We start from the raw sequence: 26,483 nt of genomic DNA on the forward strand, positions 1-26,483 counted from the left end.
ATAACAAAAGCATTAAATGCAAAAGCACATGGACGTTTTTCAGCTTAGTTCAAATCTACATCAATGGCTGTTTCTTCAAGCTTGACTCTAGTCTGTCCTTTGCATAGGTCTATGTTACCAACTTTTCCTCATCTCACCTTCTAAATAGCTGGTTGTGTTATAAACCATTCTACTTTACGCGAGTTCTACTGTCTTGTGTCCTTCGACTCGCAGTTCTTACTAGTTATTTTAGCATATTGCTAGATACTTGTTTTTTCCAGGTATAGCCTGCCATTGTAATGGTCAGAGCATACCTGACTTTCAGTGTCAGGCTGCATTCAGGAGGACAGGTGACGAAGAGTTTGTAGTCAATCACTGTTGTTCTCAGACACTGCAATCTGTACAAAGATAGTTACAGCACATACCAGTGGCTGCTACTGCGCGGAGAGAGTGTTACTCCTCAACTCTTTCTGAATGATGGTGCATTTTGAGGTAGAAAGCAGAATTTGGGCTTTCTTTTTGGAAGCCACTTGACTGTTTCGTCTGTACTGATGTAATTACAGTTCATCAAGTAGTTCAAATTAGGCATTTGATGGATTAGAACCAATAAAGAACTTCTTGTGTTGTCTGATTTCTGGGTGCCAACTCCAAGTGTAGCCATATACTTAGTACGCTGAATAAAGGTCTGGAATGTTTGAGTGTTTCTGGTGTGTGTGTGTGTGTGTTTCCTCACTGGAAATTTGGATAATTTCCTCACTGCTTGCAGAGAGTGCCCCTTTGGAGTCCCCCATCTGCAAGGTTGTGCTCCCTCAGTGTTCCTGTTAACCTTGCATCCTGTGCTGTGCATTGGCTAGTTTCCAGAGAGAGCAACGACGTCTCTCCCTTGACAGACCTGTGTTGTGGTGGGGATGAGGCTCCCTGCGAAGTTGTGGGACTGCTGAGCAACTGGTTGAAACCACTACAAGAGATTGAAACCACTGCTCCTGAGTACACAAAGCGTGCTTCAGTTTACAGCAAAAGCAGAGTTCACTCCCTTAATGAATTTAGATTACATAGATTTTACTGTTATTGTACATGGAACGACTGGGAAGCGAATGAACTATGTCCCATCATTTCTGTGTACCCAAATTAGTTTAATTTCATGCAAAACATGCACTGAAGTGTTGAAAGTGGATAGCAACTGAAATCTGAAAGGGTGTATCTATTGGCTTGAGAACAGAATGTTTCCACTTCTCTGCCTTCTAACTAAGATGAGGTGCCAAGTTCAGTAGGAACCTCCCTTTTTCTGATTTTATAGCTTTTCTGAGAAATGAGTTTTTTACTTTCATATATTCATCCAAAATTGCCCAGTCTCAACAGCTTGTGTCTTTTTATCAGGATCTAAACATATCTTGCAGTTAGTCTTTTGTAAAGCATAATTGGAAAAGTAGTTCCAGTGCATTTCAAAAATGCCAAGAAAAATTCTCCGTAGAGAACATAACACCAAATATGGGAGTTCTGTTTTCTTTTTAAAGATCGGAAGAGGGTTTTGCCCTTGTCTTGTCTACTGTGTGGAATTCTTCTTCAAAAAATTGGGGAAAACATCTTTTTGAGCACTTTTCAACCTGAGAAATTCAGTCTTCCAGTCTTTGAGTTTCCTTGGGGATTGTCCTAGTCACCACACGATACATCAGCTGTTTGCTCAGGAAGGTTCTTGACTAGAACCTTTTCCTGAATTCATAAAACTTTTACTTTTCTTCCTCTGCAACGTGACTGAAGACTCATTTCTAGATGACAAGTTGTGTTTTGAGTATTTAGTATATGTTACTGGCCTAGTTCTTGAATTCCTGCTACTATGGGGCACTGCGAAATAATAAACAGCATAACTTTTTCTTATGGGTTCCCATTCCTGTTGAAAAGCTGTTGATTTCAGACAGACACTGGAAAAATTTAAAGGAATAAATTATTAATAAATCATACTTTTAAATTGTGTATTAAGCAATTTAAAGTAAGTAGGTATAGAACAATGTGGGTTTATTTGTTACGACTTCCGTCTTGAAATACTACTAGAAGCTTTACATCTTGGGATGCAAAGAGCTCAGCACTCTAGTGGAATGTACTTTTAATGTGATATACTGCTGAATAGTCTGTTGGCTGAATCCTGCACCTTCCTTAGCTTCTACACACTCTAAGCATGTAGCCCTTACTTGTGTCTCCCAGGCTGGATGATGAGGTCTGTGATTATGAAGCTCGCCTTCCAGCTTCATAAGTGTAACAGACATGGCTGTAGAGAAAGATCATGAGATGTTTCACCAAATCTCACAATCCAGGACTTCTGAAGATGTGCTTGTCACGACCCACTGGTAGAGGGTGTGATGTTGGTTACCATGTGTCAGGGAACTCATGTTTTATTATACAGTCTACTTACCTACAGCAGCCACCCCAATATTTAGACTCAAAATGTATTGGCTAACACTCCCTTAAATTCTTACAATACATTTCCACAAAAAGTGTCAGCTAACAAGCCCTTAATTTTGTACAGTACACTTCACAGCTGACACAAAATACTCCTCAAAAGTTACTGGCTCACAAGGCACAAAGACCTCCACAAGCTCCCCCATCCTACAACAAACTTCAGTGCAGAGTATGGGGTAGAATATGATAGCCATGCTTTGCCTGGGCAAAGCAAGGGAAGAAAACAAAGAATATCACCTCAGATCCTGCATTGGTACTGCCACATGGATGGCGTGAAGCTGGAGTTGCAAGACGAAGGAAACAAAAGAGCAAAAAAGGACAAAAAAGAGAGAGAAGAGAGCCAGAGAAAAGAAAAAGAGAGGAGGGGGACCCAATCTGCTCCCTTTTATAGTTAAGGTGGTGCATACCTCTTATGTAAATTAGACTATTTGCATGTTTTGTTCAGGTGTGCCACTTTCTGAGCCCTTTCTAATAAAGAATGGCGTGAAACAAGGCTGTGTTCTCGCTCCCACCCTATTCACGGTCTTTTTCAGCATGATACTCCAAAGGGCCATGGCAGACTCGATGATCAGGATGGTATCTACATTCAATATCGTACTGATGGAAGCCTTTTCAACCTAAGGTGACTGAAGGCCCACACCAAGACCTTAAACCATCTTGTCCGGGAGCTGCTTTGTGCTGATGACGCCGCCCTTGTTGCCCATACAGAAGCAGCTCTGCAGCATTTAACATCCTGCTTTGCAGATGCTGCTGAGCTCCTCCCTAAGATCTTGCTCTATGGTGAACTTACCACTGGCTACCGCAAGAGAGGAGCCCCAAAGAAAAGATACAAGGACTCCCTGAAACAACATCTCAGCCTTGGTCATATTGATCACCGTAACTGGTCTACTCTGGCCTCAAATCGGGAGGCCTGGAGACACACCATCTATAACGCAGCTGTCTCCTTCGAGAACACACACAGGATCACTCTGGAGGAGAAAAGACAATGCAGAAAGAACCGTGTCTTGCGGAATATGCCATCTAAGGAGTCTTTCTGCTGTGCCTTTTGCAGTCGGATCTGTCTATCTCGTATTAGCCTCATAAGCCACCAGCGTGCCTGTAATAAATGTGGATAGAGCCTTCCCAAATCTTCGTTTGCGAAGCCCAGCCATGAATGAATGAGTCAGGTGTGCACAGCCAGGCTTTTTCCGGGAAGTAAGCTGAAGGTGGGCACTGAGCACCAGTCTCAAGGAGGAGCAGGAAGTTGGCTCAGAAGAGCACTGCCCCACCTCCATGGGACCTTCTCCTTCGATCACCTTTCCTGCAGCAATACTCAGAATGTTGGAGACAAAACATGCTTAGATCTGGTCCTCTACACTACTATACACAGGGATCTTTTCCATAAGTCTATAATAGGCCACTATTTTATATTTACAAGATAATTAAAGGAAGGAGATTGATTGTTTTCAGGGTTTTTTTCAATTTTCATGCTCTTAGTTCATAGGGTTGATTTTCTTCCGTCCTCTTCTCCTGAGGCATGTGTGCTTGTGTGTCCACATATGCACACACCCACCCTCTCAAAGTACACCCCTGCATGCTGGTAGTCTTTATTATATATTTGTGGAAGAAAAATTAGATGTTGGATGGCTTGAAAGTAATTTAGCTTTTAAGTGTTCTAGACGTTGCCCTTGTTACTGCAGTGCATGTTTATTTATGGATGTATTTGTCTTACAGAGATGAAAAAAGTCATTGAAATTCCATGCAAAAAGTAACCTGGTCAAGGTTTGTTTTCACTTAATGTATCTGATTGGAAGAGGGAAGAAGGATTATAATTGGTACTTAGTCTTTGGGGTACCCTACTTGGGGGGTGGAGAGGAAGGAATAATTTTTTTTCCTTGCATTTGTCTTGATAATGTATCAAGTAGCTGCTAAGGGACTTGATGAAATGTGATGCAGAATAATAAATTATACTCTGCAGCCTTCTTTGCTTCTACGTGAGGTGAGTGTGTAAGCACAAAGAGACTAGTACACCTCCAAATTCAAAAAGCATTATATTCAGATTAGGAGGTCACTGGAGATGCGTTGCTAATTGTTTTAGGGAACTCATTATGGGTGTTATCACATATTAATTATGCATGGTAAGTAGAAAAAAGAGGGGAAAAATCCTTATTTTATGATAAATTGTTCACTGAGTTATCTTTTCTTTCAAGACCTTGAGCGTTTTCTTGGAGATGCCAAACAGCAGTCATTGAATAATTAGATTTTAATTAACAAGAATTTTCACAAAAATGTTTTTAATGTCTTTTGAGTTATAGGAAGTATGAATAAATTGTCTTTCAATAAGATCTAGTGCACTGATCCTCTCTGTATGTGAAGTTACCTTTGTAATCACCCCCGAGCTTGTTGTAACAATGCTTTTCAACAGTTTCAGGACAAAGAATGAAGACTGAAACAGGGAATTGCATTGTTGGTAGTATTTTTTCATTGCTTCTTTGTAAAGTATTGTCATGAGGAGACCTCTGGAAACCTTTGAAAGACTGAGGTCAACTCTGTCTTGGTTTAATGCACTAAGGCTAGGGGAGAGTGAGTTCATTTTTGCTTTTTTTTTCCAGTTTTTTGTTTGTTTGTTTAAATTACTTGGGTTTTTTGGATATGTGATTGTAGGTAATTTTCAGAGACCTGGTATATGTGGTAGGGTTCTGCTTAATCTGTTATGTGATAAAAGAATTTTTAAGAGTCTGTCTCTTTGGCACAGTTGCAGAAGACCTACATACAGAACCATCAGTTAACACTGGCAAGTTATTTATAATCTATCAAGGCAAAGCATTTTGTTCAGTCTGATTGCTGTATCACAAAATAAATGGACTTATAAGATGATTACAAAGCGTACTCCATAAAGCAATGTTGGAGATTTTTTTTTAATTATTATTATTTTGGTAGGTGTTAGAAAAATAAAAGACCTTACAGTATATACAAGAGCTGAAGACATGAAGACTTGTCTGCTAAAAAGGGATGCTTAACATTTCCATTCCAGCATCTTTTTATCTTAGAATAATAGTGTGATTCAAAGCCAAGAAGGAAATGATTCAAGTTAAGCTTCAGTAATACTGAAGTGATTCTGATTTAAAGTAGAATACAGATCCAAGCCACGGTAGAAATTCTGCCCTCCTATTCCATAAAAAAAAGCTTTTCATTTTTGTCTGATACTGAATATAGGAATTGCTGTTCATGCTCAGATTCAGTGTCCATCTTATTCAGTACCGTCTCTGATGACAGCTAATACCAGAGGCTTAATAATCGCCTTTTAGCTAGAGGGGGTTAACTTATCCACTTAAATTCAGTTACCCTCATATCAAGTAGTTGAAGGCTCTTTTATACAAAACCAAAACAGAACAAAGCTATAGTAACCCTTTCACAGTATTTGTGGGTTTTCTTGATACTGAGGTGTGCCTGGGACAATGAGTTCTGTAAATCTTTTACATATGTTCCAATGTCAGATTTTTGTATGTTGTGAGTGAGAAAGATAAGAAGCAATTGATCTACCACTCAGTGTTTTAAGTACTACTTGTCACATCTTTTTTTATTTTGCTCCATAAATAAAACTCTGAAAGAGTCTGTTCAGAGCCTCACCATCTGAAAGGGTTGTGTTTTAGATTTTTTGTGGGGGCTGGAGGGGGCGGTGGTGTGGTTGGTTTTGTTTTTTTTTCTTCTCATAAGTGTTCTGATTGCATTTCTTCAGACCCTTCCTACCAAAAACATGTTAACATAAAATAATGTCTGTGGCATGTAGTGTATAGTGTAATGTTCTAGAACATTCCAGATGAGACCACTTTATATATATCTGTGAATATAAACAATATATCCACCCAAGCTGAGTTTTCACTGAGCTGTCTACAGTGACGTCCAGTACTTAAACCAAACGTTAGAAAATGTAGATGTCATTTATTTTTTTTCTAGCTAATGTACTGCCTGCATTTCTTGACCATTTTATTTTATTTGACACTTGACTGCCCAGTAGACTACCTTGTCACTCCAAGGTTCTTAGAGATGTTATCCCAGATGACCTACATAATTCTGTGTCATTAGCAGATTTTACCAAGTATAGAGATAAAGATTATTAGTCAATACTTCCCTGAATAGAACCAGAATTATTTTAAAATAGATCTGCAACTATTTTCTAAAATACTGGCGCAGTAATGGAAATGGTTTTGTTGTTAGTAACTCCTTCAATTCATAGTTCAGTTACTTCAAGGCTTCAAGGTCTTGCTGACTACCAAAGACTAGTTGATGAGATTTCGCCCATTACTGAAGTTATCTTCTGTTGCAGAACATCTTTTCCTCCATTAGGAAATTGTCCTCTTTCTCCTGAACAGATACCTGGTCACAGTGATTCTGTTGCTGTCTCCAGAACATATTATTGCATCCTGTAGCTCAGACTGGAGACATTAGAGGTTGCAGCCTAATGTCCTGAACTTCAAAATTATTACAGACTCAAAATATTACTGGTTCAAAAAGGTACCGTGGGCAAAAGGCGTAATGGTATGTAACATATCCTACTGCTTTTCGCTTTCAATAATGCAGTTATCCCAAAAGAATTACAACAGAACCTTTCATTTTACGAAGAACAATCATGTATCTTAGGTAGAATGTCTTTGCAGTTTTAAGATTAGGTATCATATATCATTTGAAGACTGATTTCAGTTGTGAGTTTTTATCTTTCCAGGTTAAAAATTTTCATTGAGATTGTTTTCCCTTAAATTTCAGCAAAAAATTTTTGCAGTTATTTTAAGATGTTCATCAGAAGATAATAATATTTGTAATTATAGTAATAACTAGTAATATGATCATAGGATAACTTCTATGAATAGTTATACTGTGTAGAGTAGGTGTTTGAAGTTTGGGAGGGTGGAACTCCTGCAGTCAGGTGTTCTAGAAGTCAGGAATAATGTTATAACTCTACCATACTGTGACGGTTACTAGACCTAGGAAGGCTCCTGAGATCCCTGATGTTTGTGTGCCATTGCTGCTTAGTGTGGTCATCATATTTATATTTAAGTACACATTAAACCAAGAGCGGGTAAAAAGCATCATATTCATGTATGCTGGATCATAGGCATGGAGCCTGCTCTGGACAACTGTTGGAGCACTACGAAATATATATAAACATCTAAGACTATAAGAAGTACAGACACAGCCTGTAGAAAGTAATCACTACATATACACTGATTGGCATTTATTTAATGAACATTGTGGCTTTTTAAACAAGATTCCAGGTTCCTACTTTAGATTACAAGCAAATATTGTCCCTCAGTTTTCCTCAGAGTTAAAGAGTTAAAGAGGTCATTCCTGATAGAATTAAAAAGCAAATCAACCAGCTCTGCATTAGTTTTCAGCTGTGTTCTCTGCTACCCTGGTCCAGCAAGAAGCAAAAGCGATTTAAGCAAGACGAATTTCAGTTAATAGCTCAGCAATAAGAAAAGAAGGAAGAAGAGCATGTACCAATGATTCCTGAAAGAGTGTATTTTTAAAGATACTGCTGAAGAGGGACGAAGAACGTAGGCATGGAGATTGTACAAGGCACGGAGGTCAGCATGATATAAGACATACAGCTGAAAGTGGGAGAAGGAGATAAAGAATGCAATTAAGTCAAAGGATAGAGGATGTCTAGGGAGTAGAGGGAAATAAAAGCAAGACATGCAGTAATTGTGGGTAAGATAATATAGGGCCTTGAAGGTGAAAATGAAAACTTGAATTTGTGACTGCATTAAGTAATCTATATAGCTTTATTATAAATTATAAAGAGTTAATAATGTGCAGTAGCCCATTTGTCCTCATGGCTTTCTCAAGCATTTTTTAGGGACTGTAGATGAAGAATGAGGAAACAGTATGTAAGTTAATGATCTATATACTGAAATAGTAAAAGCATTTACTTTTTTTGAGGCTAAGCATTCTGTCTCAAGAGGATTGGTAGATGATGTGACAGGGCTAACATTATAGCAGAAACTCTTTGAACGTTTAGGATGCTACATGTCTAAATTTAAAATCTCACAAAGATAGTGGAAAGGAGTCAGCTGCAAATGTGCTCTTTGGCATGTCTCTCAAAGTAAAGAGGTTTTCTTTAGAAACACTGATGTCAGAGTTTCATCTTCTAGTATTGCATTAACTAGTAATTCTAAAGCGTTTGGACAATTTATTGCTGTCCCTTTCTCCTGTCACTTGATTTTTTTTTCCTTATCGTCTTAGCAATCAGTTGAAGAGCAAGTATGCTTGAAGGATGATTGTTGACTTTGAGTAGGCTGGTGGAAGACTGTTTTACTGATATCTTCCTATTTACAGCTCCTCTTTACATCTGTGATGTTAGTAAATGACAGCCTTAATTTTCTTTAAGATGATTAATATTTAGTGAAGTAACTTTCTTGTTTCTCTGGTTTTGTTTTAATAATACAGTGTTAATGAAGGGTGAATTAAATGTTCCATAAGTCAATTATTCAGAAAAGGCCTTCAGTGTAGTTTCTCTCAGAAATTTTGAAATGCAAATATTCTTTGCAGGAACAATTCAGTCTCATCAGCTTTCACACCATTTTTAAAAATCTGTGAATTGAGTCCTTAGCTTCTCTGTCTGAGTTGAGTATGTGATCTGGCTTTGTGTGAAGTGATTACTAGTAAGAGCTTCAGGCCCAATGTCAGTCCAAGGATGAAGAAATCCATCACAGAATGCTGTATTTTAATAAAAGGATTTCAGTTACTCGGCAGTATGAAGACATAATAATACTTGTGACATACTGTGGTGTATTGCTTTAGGATCAGACTGAACATTGGAATAATAGCAGCATCAAGAAGAAAGAAAAAATAGGATGTCTGATTTGAGCATCGCTTTTCCTTCTATTGATTCTATATTTAGCGTAGTGTATGGCATGTCAGGCTCTAGTTATAAAGACCTGTGAAAGAAACTACTTGGATTCCTGGTCTTGCATGTTAGGAATCAAGCAGCATGTGATTCATAAACTTGCATAGAATTGGATAGATCCTAAGGAAGATCCACTACGGGATGCAGATGTTGTGTTGTGTGATAAAAGCTTGTCTACAACCCATGAAAGAGATGAGAGAGGTGACGGCAGGTGGAGGATCCCAAATCACACCCTGCCTGACTGCTCCCACACCTACCATAGAAGCCATCATCCCATCATAGGCACTTCTCCATAAGGCCAGGGCAGCACAGAGTCCAGAAAGCAGACAGAAGCCCAGATTAAGGACCCAGAAGGAGGGACACCCTCCCAGTGCTATCCAGGGAGAGCTATCAAGGTCAATAATCCAGCCATGAGACCCATCAAGGTGAATCAACCTTGGATCCCATTTTGGACTGAGGGGAGATGCTGCCGAAGACATGGCACACAGTATGGGATGCAGAGGAAGAGGATTTGGGGTTTGATCAAGATTTATTACAGGGAAGCAAAGTGATAAGAGGTTAAAAAATGCTGGATGCGTAAGACACATTTGTCTGGCCACGTCCAGCTCCTTCCCAGTGCAGTGTGTCCTATAATGCCAAATTCTTCTTCTAACTCTTTTACTACCTGAAGGGCATCTGTTCTGTGGGTCTGTGTGTGTGTGTGTGGCCAGCAACTGGGACCAGACCCCAGGCAGAGGCCCATGTGTCTGTGGTGCCAGTGGCTGGAGGGAGCAAGGGTCTGGGTGCTGGCAACTGGGTGAAATCCAGTGTCAGCCCCCAGTGTGAGACTACAGGTCGCAGGGGCCCGGCCCACACGTCTGCAGTGCCAGTGGATGACCGAGTGAAAGCAAGTGTGTGAGCACTAGTTAACAGGCAGCTGAACAACCCTGTGGGTCCATGGGAATGCTGAGTATAACGGTGTTGATCTGTGTGGCTAGCCATGCATATATAGACATATATATATATATGTATTTGTGTATGTGTTTGTGTGCGTGTGCCTGCTGAGGAATATGTACTCAGCCTTGCTGCTCTTTGGACCGGGGGCATGAAGCTGTGGCTACCTCCCCTCTGCAGGCTACTAGATGAGGCTCTATCCCAGTATTGTGACCCCCTTCAATTAAAACTGTTTCTCATTTCTGTTCCCATATTTGATTTTGTTTGATGTAAGTTACTGGCACCAAATTTTTTTTTTTTAGTTGAGATAGCCACTGTAAAAGTTTAGATTAATTTCTAGCTTTATGCTTTTTATATATTTGTGTAAATAAGTTCATAAATAGTTCTTTCTTGTTCACTTAAAATTTCTCTTACTTCCATGCCTTCTTTCTTGCTTTAAGAGGAAGAAAAGGGACAGATTGTTTAAGGAGAATCTGGATTTTCTGTTTACAGACCAATAAATGTTCCAAAATGAACTGCAGTTGTATATGTTGTAAAATTGCTGTTGTTTGACAGGTTAATAAATCTCAGTCGAAAGTCTGAATGACTAGAGATATTAAAAGCTTGTGTTGCCTGACAAAACCAAACAAACCAACCACCCTTTTGCATTTCTTTGTAAATACAGTGAAGGGTTCAATACTGTTTCAGTTGATCATGGCTCTCATTTTACTTGCAAACCCTTTGTCTATGTGTCTTCCACACAGTTTGTTGTTTTGGCCTTTTTGGGGTGTTTTTTGTTTGTTTGTTTATTTTTGGGGTGTAAATCATAAACCAAAATCACCTCAATTGGCAAATGTTAAAAATGCTGTGGTTCTTCAACAAGTGCACATGTTTGTGGTGCAGACAATAAAATGCCAAACCTTCTGTTGACTTTTGCAAGTATCAGTAAGCTTATGAATTTTAAAGAGCTTAAATCTGTGTTTTCAAACCTACACCTATCTTGATCTTGTGGGTTCATCTGTTATGTCACTTTCACACACAGACTTGTGACACAAATCTACCCTATATTTAACCTGCAATGAGGATCCTTTCAGCTACTGGATTTAGGTATTCAGCTGGCTCTGGATCCCAGTCTGCCTGGTTATTGGAGTCAAGCCCCCAAGGTCACAGCCCCACTCTAGCCCTTGGAGCAGATCCTTCTCCCTTCATATCCCTCCTCTTATCCACACCCATGCGGTGCACATACAGACAGGTCTCACAGACAGTCTCAGATGCCATGGTCTGTACAGTAGCTGACCAAGGCTACCCTGTGACTACCCTGCTGTTCCAAGAGCCAGCGCTGACTGTGTCGTTGCCCATAGGGACATGCCTGGCTTCCAGAACACTTCTGCTTACCAGCTAGTCCAGCATGCTCTTTGCTAGCCCTCACACCCTCGCTTGCACACCCACCATCATTGCAGGTGCTGCACTGTGGGCACATGGGTACCCTGATCCCACAGCAGGACTGACACTGAGACCTCCATTCACATGTACATGCGCAGTAGTAAGCCCTTGCCTAGGAAAACTATCAGAAAAGGAGTTTAATTAGAGGAGACAGGACAGGCTGTGCAGACTGGTGTAGGAATGGCCAGGCACAGAAATAGATGGTCCCTCCTCACACCCCACCAGCCCCTTCTGTCCCACGTTCCCATGGAGTACCATGACCCATGGAGCCTCTCCTGCTGGCATGTCTGTGTGGGTCTGGCCTTGTGGCACCAGGGGTCCTCACAGGGCTGCTGGGGCTCCTCCTACCCCATCAGGCATCACGGGCATGAGCTTCTAGAAGGCTGATGATCTGGGAGCAGATCCCCCACCTGTCCTTGCTGCTCCTGCTGTTTTCCTTCCTGTATGCAAAGATTAGCAGTTTTATCACATAAACTAATTTGTGTGTGCATATATACGTATGTATTTCTAGATATGAAAATGTACAGATCCCTCTGTGTAGAAACTTGGCAATTTTAACTGCTACATTCTGTACATGCTCTTTGTTCTTAGTGGTGTTATGCTGTTTCATAACCACAGAATATTTGGAAGGAAGGATTCTTGTTAAGATCTGTCTACCTAAGCTGTGTTCCTTTTCTTGAACAAGGGTGGTTAGGAAGGCACCCACAGCAGGGAGAAAAACTTTTTTAGTTGACAGGGAAGTAGGAAAACATGGACTAGAGAACCTTGGCTGGCAGCAGCACCACCACTGCTAAGCACAAGAACATCTGATCCAGAAAAGCATTTTGAGTGTTATAAGCAACATCTTTGCTCTTCATCAAGATGCAAGATGCTAGTTATCTCTCTGAACGAGCTCAAAACGACAATGGTTGCTTGATTTTGTAAGATTTTCTTCCTGTTTCTTTTGGTAACAAAGTTAAAACTTCATCTAGTTGAGCTTATAGTAACAGTAGTTCTAGACAGAGTAATTGTATCTTTCTGTTTTAACCAGTGGTATTCCGTAGAACTACCTGTTAAATTGCTACTTCTGTCATCTGTGGGGAGACTGTTTTCTATGGCTTTAAAAATATTGAAATGTTTTTTCTGCAGATGCAGGATCAATGGAGAAAAGAGAAGTTTCAGTGTCTGTTCTTACACTGTTCTCCTTGCTAAGAGTAGAATTTACAAACCTTTGAAGATTATGAAAAAGCAGTTTTTAGCCCCAGATTTGCAGACCCAGAACATAAATCCCCAATGTGTGGATGAGATTTTCAGTCCTTAATCTTTAGACATGTTTGCTGTTTGATTTATGTTTATTTAATAATGAATCCTACCTGTATCTCACTAGAAGCAGTTGGAATCAATTAGCAAAGACTTGAAATATAACAGAAAGCACTACAACTTCTAAAAAATAAAACAGGAGAAAAAAAAATCACCTGAGATATTTCCCATGTCATAAATCATGGGCTTTGAAATTCTCTTTTGCTTCTCATCTGACAGCCTGTCCTCCTTTATTTTTTGTAGTCACAGCATATTTTACCTGGTAGCCAGAACTTATCATTCAAAGGATTGTGTGGCAGTGATACTTTGTCACCTTGACACACCTGCTGCAGTCTGGTTTCCCTAGGGAATCCTTATACTCTGTCTGGGCGCTGAAGCTTCCAAGTTATCAGCAAAATGCTGCTCACAGCACTCAGCTGCTTGTCAATTTATCCAGATTCTTGGCAATACCTTGGCATCTATTTCTTAACTGATTGTGTTGCCATATTAGAGGTGGTTTCTTTCAGGTCATGTGTTGTGATGCTTAGAGCAATGTAAAATCACTCTTTCCAGTATGCCATGGTAGTCTTACTAATATATATACAAATAATTTGTTTTTAAAAGGAAGAAAAAAGAAGGGGGGACTGTGCTTCTGCAGGGACAACCTAGTTTTGTTCTTCAAATAAGTGTGTGTTATAAGCACATTAACTCTCATTCAGGTGCTTCTCTGTAATTTGACTGCAAGCATTTGTAGAGAAGGCAATTTGTCTTTGACGTAACTGTGAAGAAATGTGTTTATGTCAGTACTGGGGTGACTAAGACACTTCCTAATGGAGTGTTTTATATTCTCATCATAGGTTTTCTAATGGTCACTTAGCAATATGTTTTGTCAGTATTTTTTGCACATTTATTATTTAGACCTTTAAATTTAGAAGTTTCATTACAGTACCATCTCTCTCTGCACCAGTGAGTGTGGCTGCACACTTTTGAACTGGAAAGAAAAGCAAATTGATTTCCTTTGCTCAGAAAAAAAGGGTAATTACAATGGCTGGTGGACACCAAGTTGACCATGAGCCAGCAATGTGCTGTTGCAGCAAAGGCAGCTGATGAAGAGGAGTGTTGCCAGCAGCAGATCAAGGGAGTCGATCCTGCCCCTCTGCCCAGAACTGGTGAGGCCATACCTGGACAATGCTGTGTCCAGTTCTGAGTTCCCAGCACAAGAAACTTTGAAGTTTCTTTGAAAATCTGAGTACCCAGAAGAAGTTACTAATGACAGAAGTTGCGTGCCAAGTGTAGTGTGTAGCTGGTACTGTGGCTGGTATTCCCAAACTAATGTTACTGTGTTACTTACTAATCTCATATATATCTTAAATTGAATAAGCCTTAAGCCACAGAGAGAGAGAGTAACTGTACGGAGACTACAGATACACCACGTATTTGTCTGCATGATACAAATGCAGAGTTAAATAAATGGTTTTTTTTTTAATTTTTGTTCATTGTTTACTCTGAAGCATTCATTTATATCTTACACCTCTTATTTCTTTCATGGAAAATAAGGGCATACTGAGAGCCTTTGGTGGGAGTGACTTTTAGCATTCTCTTATCTAGCAGAGCTGGTCTAATAGAAAAATAGGCACACCTTGATAACTCTGGGTCATCAATGCGTTTAAAAAAGTGTTTCTACGCAGTACTTTAAATAGCTAAATGATAGTATTAGGGGAATTGTGACAGAAGCATGTTGAAATATATTGCAACATGAGATTAACACTTTCTACATGGGAATTTTAAGAGTGTAATATTTTTCTTATTTATAGAAATATTTGGGCTTGGAGTTTACAGTGGAAATAAATTTTATAGAGGAGCAGTCTATTTTAATGATTGATTCATATAAAGCTGCTTGATATTCACTGGCTTTCTATCTTGCTGTTTTCATAGGTTGAAATACCAATGTAATTAATGCTTCCCTAAGATAAACAAAGCAAACTGATAAAAACAAGCTAGAGATTATTGTGAAAAAGACAATTTCTCTACTGGAACTCTTAAAAAAATACATATTCCTTTTTTTTAAAACTTTCCTCTTACTCTTAATATTCTTTTTCTTTTTTTAACCAAATAATTGTATTGATCTAGTAGAACTTACTATACACTTAAAACTTAATCCCTCATTCAGGATTAGGAGAATGTTGTCCATTGAATTTATTATTTCTCATAATAATTAGTTCAAAAGGGTTATATTATGCATAGTATATGTAGGAATATGGTTTTTATTATTAATGCTTTTACTTTTGGTGGTAGATTTCACGTCCTTTAGAAATAGTTTATTTAGCACACAGAAATGTTTTGTCAGCTAGAGAAAATTATGTAAGAAGTTTTGAATTCTGAGCTCTGTTTGCTTGCACAGTCAAAGCAGCCTTTGCTAAATAGGAGGCTGAGAAATCATCTTTTGAAATCATGAGGGCAGTTACTTAAATAGATCTGATTATCGATGTAATGAGGCATTTCATTTCAGATATGATATTTTTAGATTGTGGTTGCAAAAATAAATTATGGAATTGTGACATAACCTCATGTCCGCAGGTGGGCTTGTGTTGAAAGAGCAGGTTCTGCAAATCTGGGCACAGACATTTTGTGGTTTTGCCCTGTGGCTTTCAGCATGCCAGGGACAAGACTGTATTTTGAAGGGATGAACCCTTATGATTCAAATACTGCCTAAAAGGATGATTTATATTTCTCTTAACTTTAGAAGCTAATATTTTTTCCAACTTAGTTTTGTACATTGTTGTCCATTTTCCTCTTAGAAAATCTATAGCGAGAAGAGAGAATTGCCATTTTTAATATAAGTATTTGTTTTCTGTAGTTGAAAAATGTAAAAAATTATTATTAGAATGTTGTTAGTGTTTTGTTTGTTGTACTTCAAGGTGCTAGTTTCTGGCTTCATGCTTGGAGTTTTATGCAAACAATCTTAAATATTCTCTATGATAACTTTCAGCTTTGAATTTTGAAAGAAAGCCTCTTTTCTTCCTGATCATGAAGAGTTAAAGAATAACGCAGCTACATCTCACCAAGTCACTCCAGACCAGTGAAACTGTGTTGTGTACAGTTCAATGAGAAGCTTGTACTGAATAAAAAAAAAAAAAATGCATTTTCTGTGATGGTTTTGCACTCCCAGTGAAAACCTGTTTAAAGGTGAATGCCTCTTCTCATCCTTTCTTTCTTTACTGAAGAAGTTAGGAAATGACTTTATATCTGAAACATATGTAGGTTGTTATTAACACTTCTGTCAAAGATTATATAATGATTAAGTGCTGTTTCCATCAGATTAAGGTAAATTTCAGTATGGAGGCTGATCTCTCTGTGTAGGAAAATAACACTGGTCAAGGAGACAGTATAGAGCAAAACCAAACTATTGCCAAAATAAATTGAAAAAAATTAGATTGTTCTGTGAGAATCAGGTGTCTTCTGCAGAACCAGATGAGTTTACTATAGGCCAGTGGTGGTGTCCAGTTACACAAAACAAACAGGCAGGGTACCTGCCTGCCTAATTGCACCTGCGGGTTTGCCCTGAGGCAAAAAGTTCATTGCTTTTATTCAGGATATACTTATGGTGCCTACTTCCAGTTTCAGTTTGAGACTTAGAATTTGGGTACATCAAAACAGTTCCTCCTTTGGATGTACCTGGTTCATATCTCTGATGTGTTTGCTCAGGAGGTGGGGCCAGCCTCCTCTCCAAAGTGAAGAGTGATCGTGCAGTAGGCAACAGGCACAAGCTGGAACACAAGAAACTCCTCCTAGATTCTTGGAAAACCATTTTCATCATAGGGGTGGTGAAATATGGGAACAGGTTGCCCAGGAGGTATGTGGAATCTGCATACTTCAAGACACCCAAAGCTCACCTGATGAAGGACTTAAGCAGTCTGCTTTGGCTGGACCAGCATTGGATAGGGCTGTTTCCAAAGGGCCTCCAGAGATCCCTGTTAGTGTATATTGTCCTGTGGTTCTGAGCTCTGTGTGCAAGGTGCATTGCTAGAATGAGTTGTGCATTGCATGTCAAGGAAGTCTGGCTTTGGTAAAGGTACTTCTGTGTGGAAGGGAAGGCAGCACAAATTATTTCATTGCACAGAATTCCTTTTTACACCACTTTTAGGGATAACTGGCATAAACCCCCAGCACGTTACGCAGTATGAGTAGCCTCAGTAGAGAACATCTTGAGTATTTGCCTTGTGTTCTCCGTAAAAGAACAATACCCTTCTATGGCTAATCCAAGCTGCAGTTGATTGAGTTAGATTTCTGCTGCTGGGATAATTGGACACTGTTTCAGAAATGCCTGGGAATTTCTTGAGGCCTGTAACACAAGTTGCCATACAAAGTTCCCAGTGTGCTGTCCTCTAAACACATAGTGCTCTGTGAAAAGAGTGCTCCAGCCATCCGGAATGATCAGAGTAACCCCGCATGTAAATGTGACCTTCTCCCTGCCTCACAGAGCCGCTGTGTCTGGGGCCGACCGTCACTCACAGAAGCACTTTATTTCACTTGATTGAGTCTTGAAAACAAGCAAGAAATTTGAAATTTCTTCTCCTTCTTCCCCATCAAAACCATTTTACTCCTTCTGGCCTTCCTTAAGATAATGTTCTGTGAACTGGTTTGTGAGAGAGGAGCTGCTGGTGTGGGCTGAAATGTAAAGTGTCATTTCTGCAAGAGCTAGAAATGCAGAGTGATCTAATTATGTGCAGATATAACAAACTTCCTTTTCTTAAATTGTGCTAATTATTTATTGTTTTATAAGTTTTATAGTAAATAATTTGATTCTTATATTGGTCTGCAACATACTCCTAGTAGCTAGTTATTAAAAATCTGAATTAAAAAGCATATGTGCATATAATTTCCAAACAGTTCTTAATATGAATCATTGACTCATAAAGAATGGTGGGTGGTAGTTAGTATTCTGGATACACTGGTGCTTAATTCATTTGATTTTAAGTTTCTAGCTTGTTTGTTCTTTTGTTATAGCATTTAAAAACACCTTGGCTTAGTCCTCATTTTCCTTAATGGAACTAAGTCATAGGGCTGTAAGCTGCATGACTTTCTTAACAGCATATTTAATACGATTCTGTTATCCCTGGCTAGTCAAATTGGCATATGTCCTTAAAATAAAATTAGGTGTAATTCATTATTGTACTCATTATTGAGATTTTTCCCAACTACTTCTGAAAGGAATGTAAGTCCAAAGATTAGGAGAGAAACATTAATCAAGTTATTTCATTATTGTTTTTTGTTAATTCATCAGAGAATTAACACAGTAGGAGACCAAAATTGAAAATATTGCAGCTGCTTAAAGTGGATTTATTCAATTATGTTTAAGTAACTCTAGTGGTAAATGGATCACGTTTCCTCTCTCTTTTTGTGAATTTCCACTGCCTCGCATAAATGACAAACAGCACCTTTTCAGCATCTCAGCATTTTGTATGGGATATATATGGGTCTGTGTAGTATTCTGAATTACATTATGGTTCTTGAAAATTTCTGGGTCACTCACACTACTGACACAGTCAGTAATGAATTATTTTGGAAATCTGAAAAAAAATTGAGCAAGGGAAAAAAGGTAAAAACTGTTGAACAAAAGACAAACCATGACTGCAGTAGTAGTATCTTTCAGAGTGATAATTTATTTCTTAGATAATAATTAGTTTTGAATTTTGACCACAGAGTATGGGCTCGTTTTTCACAAAGAGAAGAGTAAAAATACTTCTGGCAGTGAAAAGTCAACAAATTATTTATAGAAATGAAAGTCCTGGGCCCCTTCTGGTTAACGGAAATTAACAGTGTCATTCTGAAATCCATGTGATTTGCTGTACTTGGTGAATTTCTTTCTGCAGCCTGTTTTGGGGCTTTTTTTAGTAATATTATGGAATTTGATCTAGTCCTTATGGAAGACTGCATTGTGCATGTATAAGTAAAATAATGTATAAGGTTACCAAATGTTCCTACAGTGCAAATTTTACAAATAACCCATCATGCTTTTGAGCTGTGGGTTTCATCATGAAGGGGAAAAAGATCAGTGATAAATAAAGAAGTTACAGAGTATAATATGCAATCCATAAGAAGCCTCAAACATGTCACATTATGATACCAAATGTTTCTGTGTCATTTGAGGACAGATGATAAAATATTTCTCTTTGTTCTTTCTTTATAGAGCAATAGATGGTAGTGTTTAATTTGGAGATGAGTTCCATGTATATAAATTATGGCATCTTTATTTATCATCATATTATTTCATCCTTCATTTTGCTTTAGAGCTGATATAGTGCTGTCATATGTGGTCAAGGATATTTGTTTGATAAGCAATCCCTATGCATATATATATATATAGGTTTTCCAAAATCTTAATTTCAAAACTCATTTTAATGTTTTGTCCTTCCAGGCTTCTTGGCTATCACTTACAGCAATAACATTTATGGATATCCCTGTTAGTAACACAAATATTCCATCTAGACATTTGCAGTATATAGATTAGAGAGTGCCTGCTATACATACCAAGAGCCTAACTAAAACTCTTTTCTTATATTCTTAAATTTCATGCAGGAAAATGAGGTAATGAGATGCTGCAGTGATCTTATTATTTCTTCCTTTTGTTAAGTGATTAATTTTTCTTTTTTCTGGATTGATAGAGTGAAATATAAATTAATATACTTCACTGCTTTACTTTTTTAAGCATTTAGTTCATTTCAAAGTGAGAACTGTCCTATATTGGTATGACCTTTTGAGAGATCTCATAGCAGTAATATTGATCAGTGACACAAGTTTTGGCAATAATGCAGAGAAGCAGCCAGAATCTCAGCTGAAGTCTGTATAAATCTCATCTGTCTCTCTGTTGGAGTGATGCTGATGTTGCAATACTTATGCAAAATGGGAAAGAACTTGGCTGCTTTCATGTCTCTAAATTTAGTGTGTGGGTGGGCCAGGACAGTGAAGAGTTTATAACATCTCTGTGTATTAATAAATCCATTTTGTGTGTGAACTTCTGTAAACCTTTCGTTATGCATTAGAAATGCTGCTGTGCTACTGACAATAAGTGTCAGTAGCAAGAAAGACTCCAGGAAGACCTAATACACTTATTTCCTGTAACATTCAAGCCACTGTAATTATGGGTCATTTGCCTGGCTTCTTTGGTAATTAAGAGTTTTAATTGTTTCTAGTTCCAGGGAATTAGTTAAGCTTTTCATTATGCATATTGCCTTCCATAATCATCAGTTCCTCTCCTATGGTAAGCTTAGTGACGTCATGGAAGTCAATTAGGTCTTTTAAGGCAGAGCAGTGAAGTACATTCCTTTGTATGGGCTAGATCAGAAAAGGTTTCAGAACGGCCTTGGTAATGCTCTTCTGTGCAACATTTAAGCTTATTCTTCAAAAAGCTAAACCTGTCAGAATTTCATTTACTGTCATCAGAGTGCTTAAGGTCATGAACTAAGGTATTGTTAAGAACAAAACCTATAGGCAGAACCATGCTTTCTTTCTAAAAGCAATTGTACCAAACTTTCCACGATCAGCTGGTTACATACTTGCAGTTAGTAATAGTGATAATGATCTACATTTGAAAATACCACATTGTTCAAACTGGAATGCAGTGGCTTTATGAAGGAAATGAGCACAAAAGAGATTGGTGTGATTCCTTTGGCTCACTAAAAATCATTACTTAAGTTTTACTTTATTACATGCAAGGTAGAAAGCACCTCTTACTTTTCTCTTGACAGACTCCAAGTGATTGCTGACACATTGAAAGGCAAGAATCAATATTTTAAAAAGAAAAGAAATCAAAGGAAAGGGTTCTTCATTCTTTTTTCCTCTTCCACAGGCTCTGATAGATGGGTATATATAGGGCAGACAGTTAATACATCTGGCAAAAATGTTTTCTTTGAACATAATGAAGTTTCTGGAAATTGCAACTTGAATCTCTTAGTGCACAACCAGAACAGACAAACATGATGCATCCCTTACTTTGTGCATTGAAATAATTCTATGTTGGAGAACTTAAGAGATGTTCATAGGATCATGGAATATCCAGAGTTGGAAGGAACCCACAAGGATCATCAAAGTCTAACTCCTGGTCCGACACAGGACAGCCCCAGGAATCACATAATGTTCCTGAGAGCACTGTCCAAATGCTGTCAGGCTTGGTGCCATGACCACTGCCCTGGGGAGCCTGTTTCAGTGCCCAGCCACCTTCTGGATGAAGAACCTTTTTCTAATATCCAACCTAAACCTCCCCTGACACAACTTTGGGCCATTCCCTCGGGTCCTGTCACTAGTCACCACAGGGAAGAGATCAGTGCCAGCACTTCCTCACATGAGGAAGCTGTAGACTGCTATGAGGTCTCCCCTCAGCCCCCTCTTCTCTGTGGTAGGGCAGAGTTACACTGCCTTATGATTACTAGATGTGGGGAAAATTGCCCTAACCATCCCAACACCTGTTTTCAATTACTGAAATTACTTGTGGCAGTGATTTTGGCATTAGTAGCAGTAGCAGTGCTAATAATATTGATAATAAATGCAGTATGAATTGCAGAGACCATGTGTCAGTATAGGTCATAATTTTTTGGATTGTTGAATGCCAAAAGCTGCTTTGGATTGTCCATAACCAAAAATTCAAACTGAATACTATGTAATGGCAGGAAGAGATGCTTCATTATATAAATTCCGGAATGAACTCCAGAAGTGTTATCTTTTATTATATAAAATTTCAGAACATATGATTTTAATATATTTATCTTATATATTTATTATTCAATATTCTGAATTTAAATTACAAAATCTACATTAATAATGTATGATTATTTTTAAAAACTTTGCTTCCAAACTGCAATCTGTAATGATTGTGACTGTTGTGAGGCATGGAACTTCTGCCTGACTAAACTGTCTCTTCTCTAAATCTAACCTTACAATCTAATTGCTGATTTTCTTTCTCATCATTGCTTTGGAAGAATTAACCAAATAGAGGATGACTTTGACAGCACTCCTCTGATAAGTGATTTTTCTCTTACTCTCCACTTATCCAAAGACCTACTATTGACCTAGGTAGTGGTCTTCCCCATCTTGTGTATGTAGGAAATGCCACACCTGTAAGTGAAAGCACTGCTTTTGCCATTTTGTAAAGTTGGTTTGGAAAAGTTAAATTGCCTCCTTATAAAGGTATTTAAGCAGTTGCTTAACTTTACTTTAAGCTTCTGATTAAACTCATCCCTATAAACAACAAATCACTTAGGAACATCTGGATAACAAGTTTCTGGGATTTAAGTATGTCTGTTGATGTTTTTTGAATTTAAATTAATTAAAGGTTAGTTACCATGCAGATGTTTGAATTGAGACATTTGCCCTTGTTCTGATTAGGAGTGTCTAACCTAGTAATGGAATTCAGTTTTTCTACTAAGTTTCATTCGGGATCATTCTCTCTTTTAAAACAAACTATTTAAAGTTCATAGTAACATTATTCTTTATTTTTTTCCCCTGACCTCCTTGCTTCTCAGTGTCTTGTGTTTGAAGATGCACCACTTGGAGTCAAAGGAGCCCTGGCAGCAGGAATGCAAGTGGTTATGATTCCAGATGAAAATTTAAATCCAGATCTTAAAAAGGAGGCAACACTGCTGCTGAAGTCCATGGAAGATTTCAAACCAGAACTGTTTGGTTTACCAGCATATGATTAATGCCTATGAGCATGCACTTGACTGCAGATGGATTAAAAGTGACATGAAATTTTATTTTGGTTTTGTGATTGTTTTTCATCTTTTACTCTCTTCGTCAAAACTAGAGCACAAAAATCCCATTAACACTAAGTATTCTGCACAGTACCTTTGGAAAATTGTCTGGAACGTTTATGATTTGTCCTCTTGATAAATGCTAAATTAAAGCAGCATCTCCCTGTGAAGTGAGTCCAGTCTTGTTCTCTGCACACCATAATGCTTTCTGGGAATATTATGAAACTATTTAGGCAATTTATTGTAATTGCATTGGAAGCTTCTGGTTCTGTTTCCACTTGAATGACTTACTGTTTAGATCTTAACCAGAAATCTGTTCTAGATTGGCTTTTATCCCATTACCTTGTTTTTGATACTTATTGCTATCAACATGTTTATCCATTTCCTCATCCTGTACTTGCCCATCTATTCCCCTTGTATTGTGTTGTCTTTTTATTTTTTTCCCCACCTCTTTGCAGGGATTTTTTTGTACTTTCTGTGCTTTTTTATTATGTTTTTTTCTTGGAGATTGAACGAGATGACTTAAAACCTCCATTATTCTATAATTCTCTCCTTATCCTTTCTGACGTGGTGATAGCTGGCTAGGAGGTTTACAAACTTATATGATCTTAGAAGTTAACCAAAATGTTTTGCATGTTGTTCCTTTCATTTCCTTCTGATTATTTCATTCTTATGCAATTAATGCTTCCTGTCTCTATGCTTCAACTCTATGGCCTTAACTCCTTTGTATCCAAATAGCTTTTTGTGGGCTATCCTTACTTTTCCATTCTTACCTCCTTTTTTTTTTTTTTTTTTTGCCAATTTCTCTACAGAGAGCGTTGCTATCTATTTTTAAAATGCAGAAATTGAACATTTGGCTTCAAGAAATGCTTAAAATTTATTTTCCTGGCTACCATAATTTCCATAAAATGTTTATGTTGTCAAATGTTCCTCTTTGTCTCTTTCTGACACCTTGTCAGTACAAGGACAAGTGTCTCTTTAGAAAATACTAGACATGTAGACAGGTTTTCGTGAAATTCACAACTACATGTATGACATAGTAGAAGCAATGTCTTTTACTTTGTCTAAAGAAAGCTATAGTATGTAGGGCTTATGACAGTTTTATAGAATGAATTATTGTATTCAGCATTTAAAAACCTAATGTATTCAGTATTCAGGAGGTACTCCAAAACCTTGATAAATTATCGAACTCCATAAAAACAAGAAACTTGAAATATGTCAAATCAGAGAATTTTGATCTTCCTCACAAAAATATTTTCTAGGCATTTCTGGTCTTTAACTGTTTTAGATTTAAGGGTGTTTTGTCAGGAACAAAAATTAATGAATCATAGACCCTTCAGTATTCATGGTGAGTTTCCTTAGATTTTATTCCTCCTGTATTTAAAAAACCCTCAAACTTTTACATCTTTATGTTATTACTTTCTTTTACTGTAGTCTGTTTATACCTCAAAAATTAAGGAAATTTTATTCCATATGATCAGTCCATAAGTGGTACTGGAATCTTTTTAGTACATATAATATAGTAGTTTGCAGTTAAACTTTTAATTCTAAGGCTCTAGAAGCATTTTTTAAAAAAAGGGTGAATATCGATTCTGTGTAAGTATTCTGCATATTGTGTTGTTTCTTTAGGCCCATGGATATTGCAGTCATTGGTGTTTGCGTAGTAAAAACAACCTGTCCCACCCAACCTGAATTCCATTTCTGGTCTTCCCAGACAAGATAACAGAAATATCACTGTATAATTCTTCCTTTGACTGATGTTACATAACACAAAGTGTTACTGTAGAGCAGTAATTCCGAGCTTTCAAGTGTAAAACAGGTGCCTGTTGGGATCCCCTTCGTTCATAATTACTGTATTCCAACAGGGAAGTTACTAGGTAGAACAAGCTTTAATAAGCTGTAATTGGTAACTTTTTCAAACTTTTGCATATATTTAATTTAACTGGGGAGTTTTACAAAACATAAAAAATTAGCCATGTCTCATTTATACTTTACTTTGAAGGAATTGTAATCAAAGTCTTGAATTTTCTTTTTAAAGATGTAGAGACATTAATAAATATATCACTGACAAAATCAGAATTACTTCATCATGACCACCATGGCGAGATCAGCATATCCTGCAATTCTAATTTAATAGCTTTATCTTTTGCTGAAAATTAATAGTCAGAAAAATATTGCTCCTTAACTCAACAGCAAATCCTATCCCATAAAATTACTCTTCCATTAATTTAGTATCCCACCTGAGAGTTGTCAGTGAGATTATGGCCCCAAACTGAAATCTGTGAACCTGAACCATATGCTGTAACCTTCTCATCCTTTTAATAAAATTTCCTTCCATATACTTTTTGGCGGTGGTTCGCTGGCTTCCTGGTCCTGAGCTGAACCATTTAACTGTTATTGAAGTAATTTTAAGTGTTGTGGTTAGCTTTTCTCTTGACTGAATGAGAAATCAAAACAGCACATAAAATTAAATTTTTCTACAGTAACCTTAAAAATCCTGTCATCTCCATCATGTGCAAGGTGGATATTGATGTCAGCAACAGGTGACTGTAGCCTGCCTGATTAACCATATACCAAATATCAGCATATGTTTGTATATATTACTTTACCCACTTTTTGGTTGGATTTGTGGCTCTGTAGCTTGATCATCTCAACAACATCTGTTCAGAAAAGAAAAAAAATAAAAAAGGATTAAAAACTTGGATTCCCTCCCTTCATTCCATCTGCTGCTTTCCACATGAAGTCCTGTTCTGACTGAACTGAAAAAAATCCATATCAGATCCTGGCTACAGATCATGAGAACATGTGAGCAATCAGGACATTTGAATGCTCCATCTGTGTTTGTATGAAGAGGACTGTTAAAAACTAATCCGAAAAGTCTATCCTCTAACTCAGCAAGCAGACTTCAATCCCAATAAATATTTAACGCATGCTTAATTCATTTTTATTAAGCAAAGAATAAGCACCAGCTTAATTTTAAGGATACATTTAATTTTATTTGGCTTAATGTAGAACATGTGCTTCAGGCATATCCTGAGAAGAATTCCAGCCTCCACAAAATACAGGCAAAAATTCATGACCAAGTTTTTACCATTGGAAAATAGGATAAGCGCAGCATGATGGACCTAAATTTAGCCATGAAAATAAATTTAAAAAAAATGTTTAAAAGTTGGCGAGGTATGAACTATTGTACTGTAACTTAAACTCTTTTCAACCTCACAAGTGAATTAGGATTTACATTTTACTGGAACTTCAGTGGGATTAATCTTGGTAGAATTTCCATGTTGCAAAGATATACATGAAGGGAGGTTTCATTGAATATATTCAGGTGAAAATTCATTGCCTTGGAACAGGATTAATTTCAAAATGTAGTCTGACTTCTGTGAAGCTTGGCATTTGCCTTCTACAAATAAAGCTCAGAAAAAGCTGAGATACTCATTCCTCATTTGGATTAGATGTCTTTCTAAAGAATGCTATACTTAAATGAAAGAAACCTCTGCCCAGAATCAAGCTCATGTTGCATATATTCCAAAAAAACAGATGCCAAACTAGAAAAATATTGCGAGAAAATTCATAGTAAGACAAAATGAAATTATTTTCTACCACATTAAAATTCATATGTATCTTTAACAATCAGAGAATACTTGAAATTTACTGCTTTCTTGCTAGCTCTAGATACTGATCATCCATACAGAGATCCACCTTTTTTTTTTTTAATCTAGATAAATTTAGACACCAAAACCACTACATAGGCACTCCATGGACCATATGGAAAATTGATTTGC

At 37.7% G+C, this 26,483-nt stretch overlaps 1 protein-coding gene across 1 annotated transcript in view; it reads left to right on the forward strand.

The window, feature by feature from the left end:
• PUDP (pseudouridine 5'-phosphatase) overlaps nt 1-25,396 on the forward strand; it is a 66,295-nt gene extending 40,899 nt beyond the window's left edge. Inside the window, exon 4 of the mRNA XM_032678772.1 lies at nt 22,471-25,396. Within this exon, the coding sequence (XP_032534663.1) occupies nt 22,471-22,647 (177 nt within the window). The 3' untranslated portion in view covers nt 22,648-25,396. The remainder of the gene's footprint in view (nt 1-22,470) is intronic.
• Nucleotides 25,397-26,483: the final 1,087 nt, after the last annotated feature.

Source organism: Chiroxiphia lanceolata, chromosome 2 (assembly GCF_009829145.1).
Source record: "Chiroxiphia lanceolata isolate bChiLan1 chromosome 2, bChiLan1.pri, whole genome shotgun sequence".
NCBI classification, from domain to species: domain Eukaryota; kingdom Metazoa; phylum Chordata; class Aves; order Passeriformes; family Pipridae; genus Chiroxiphia; species Chiroxiphia lanceolata.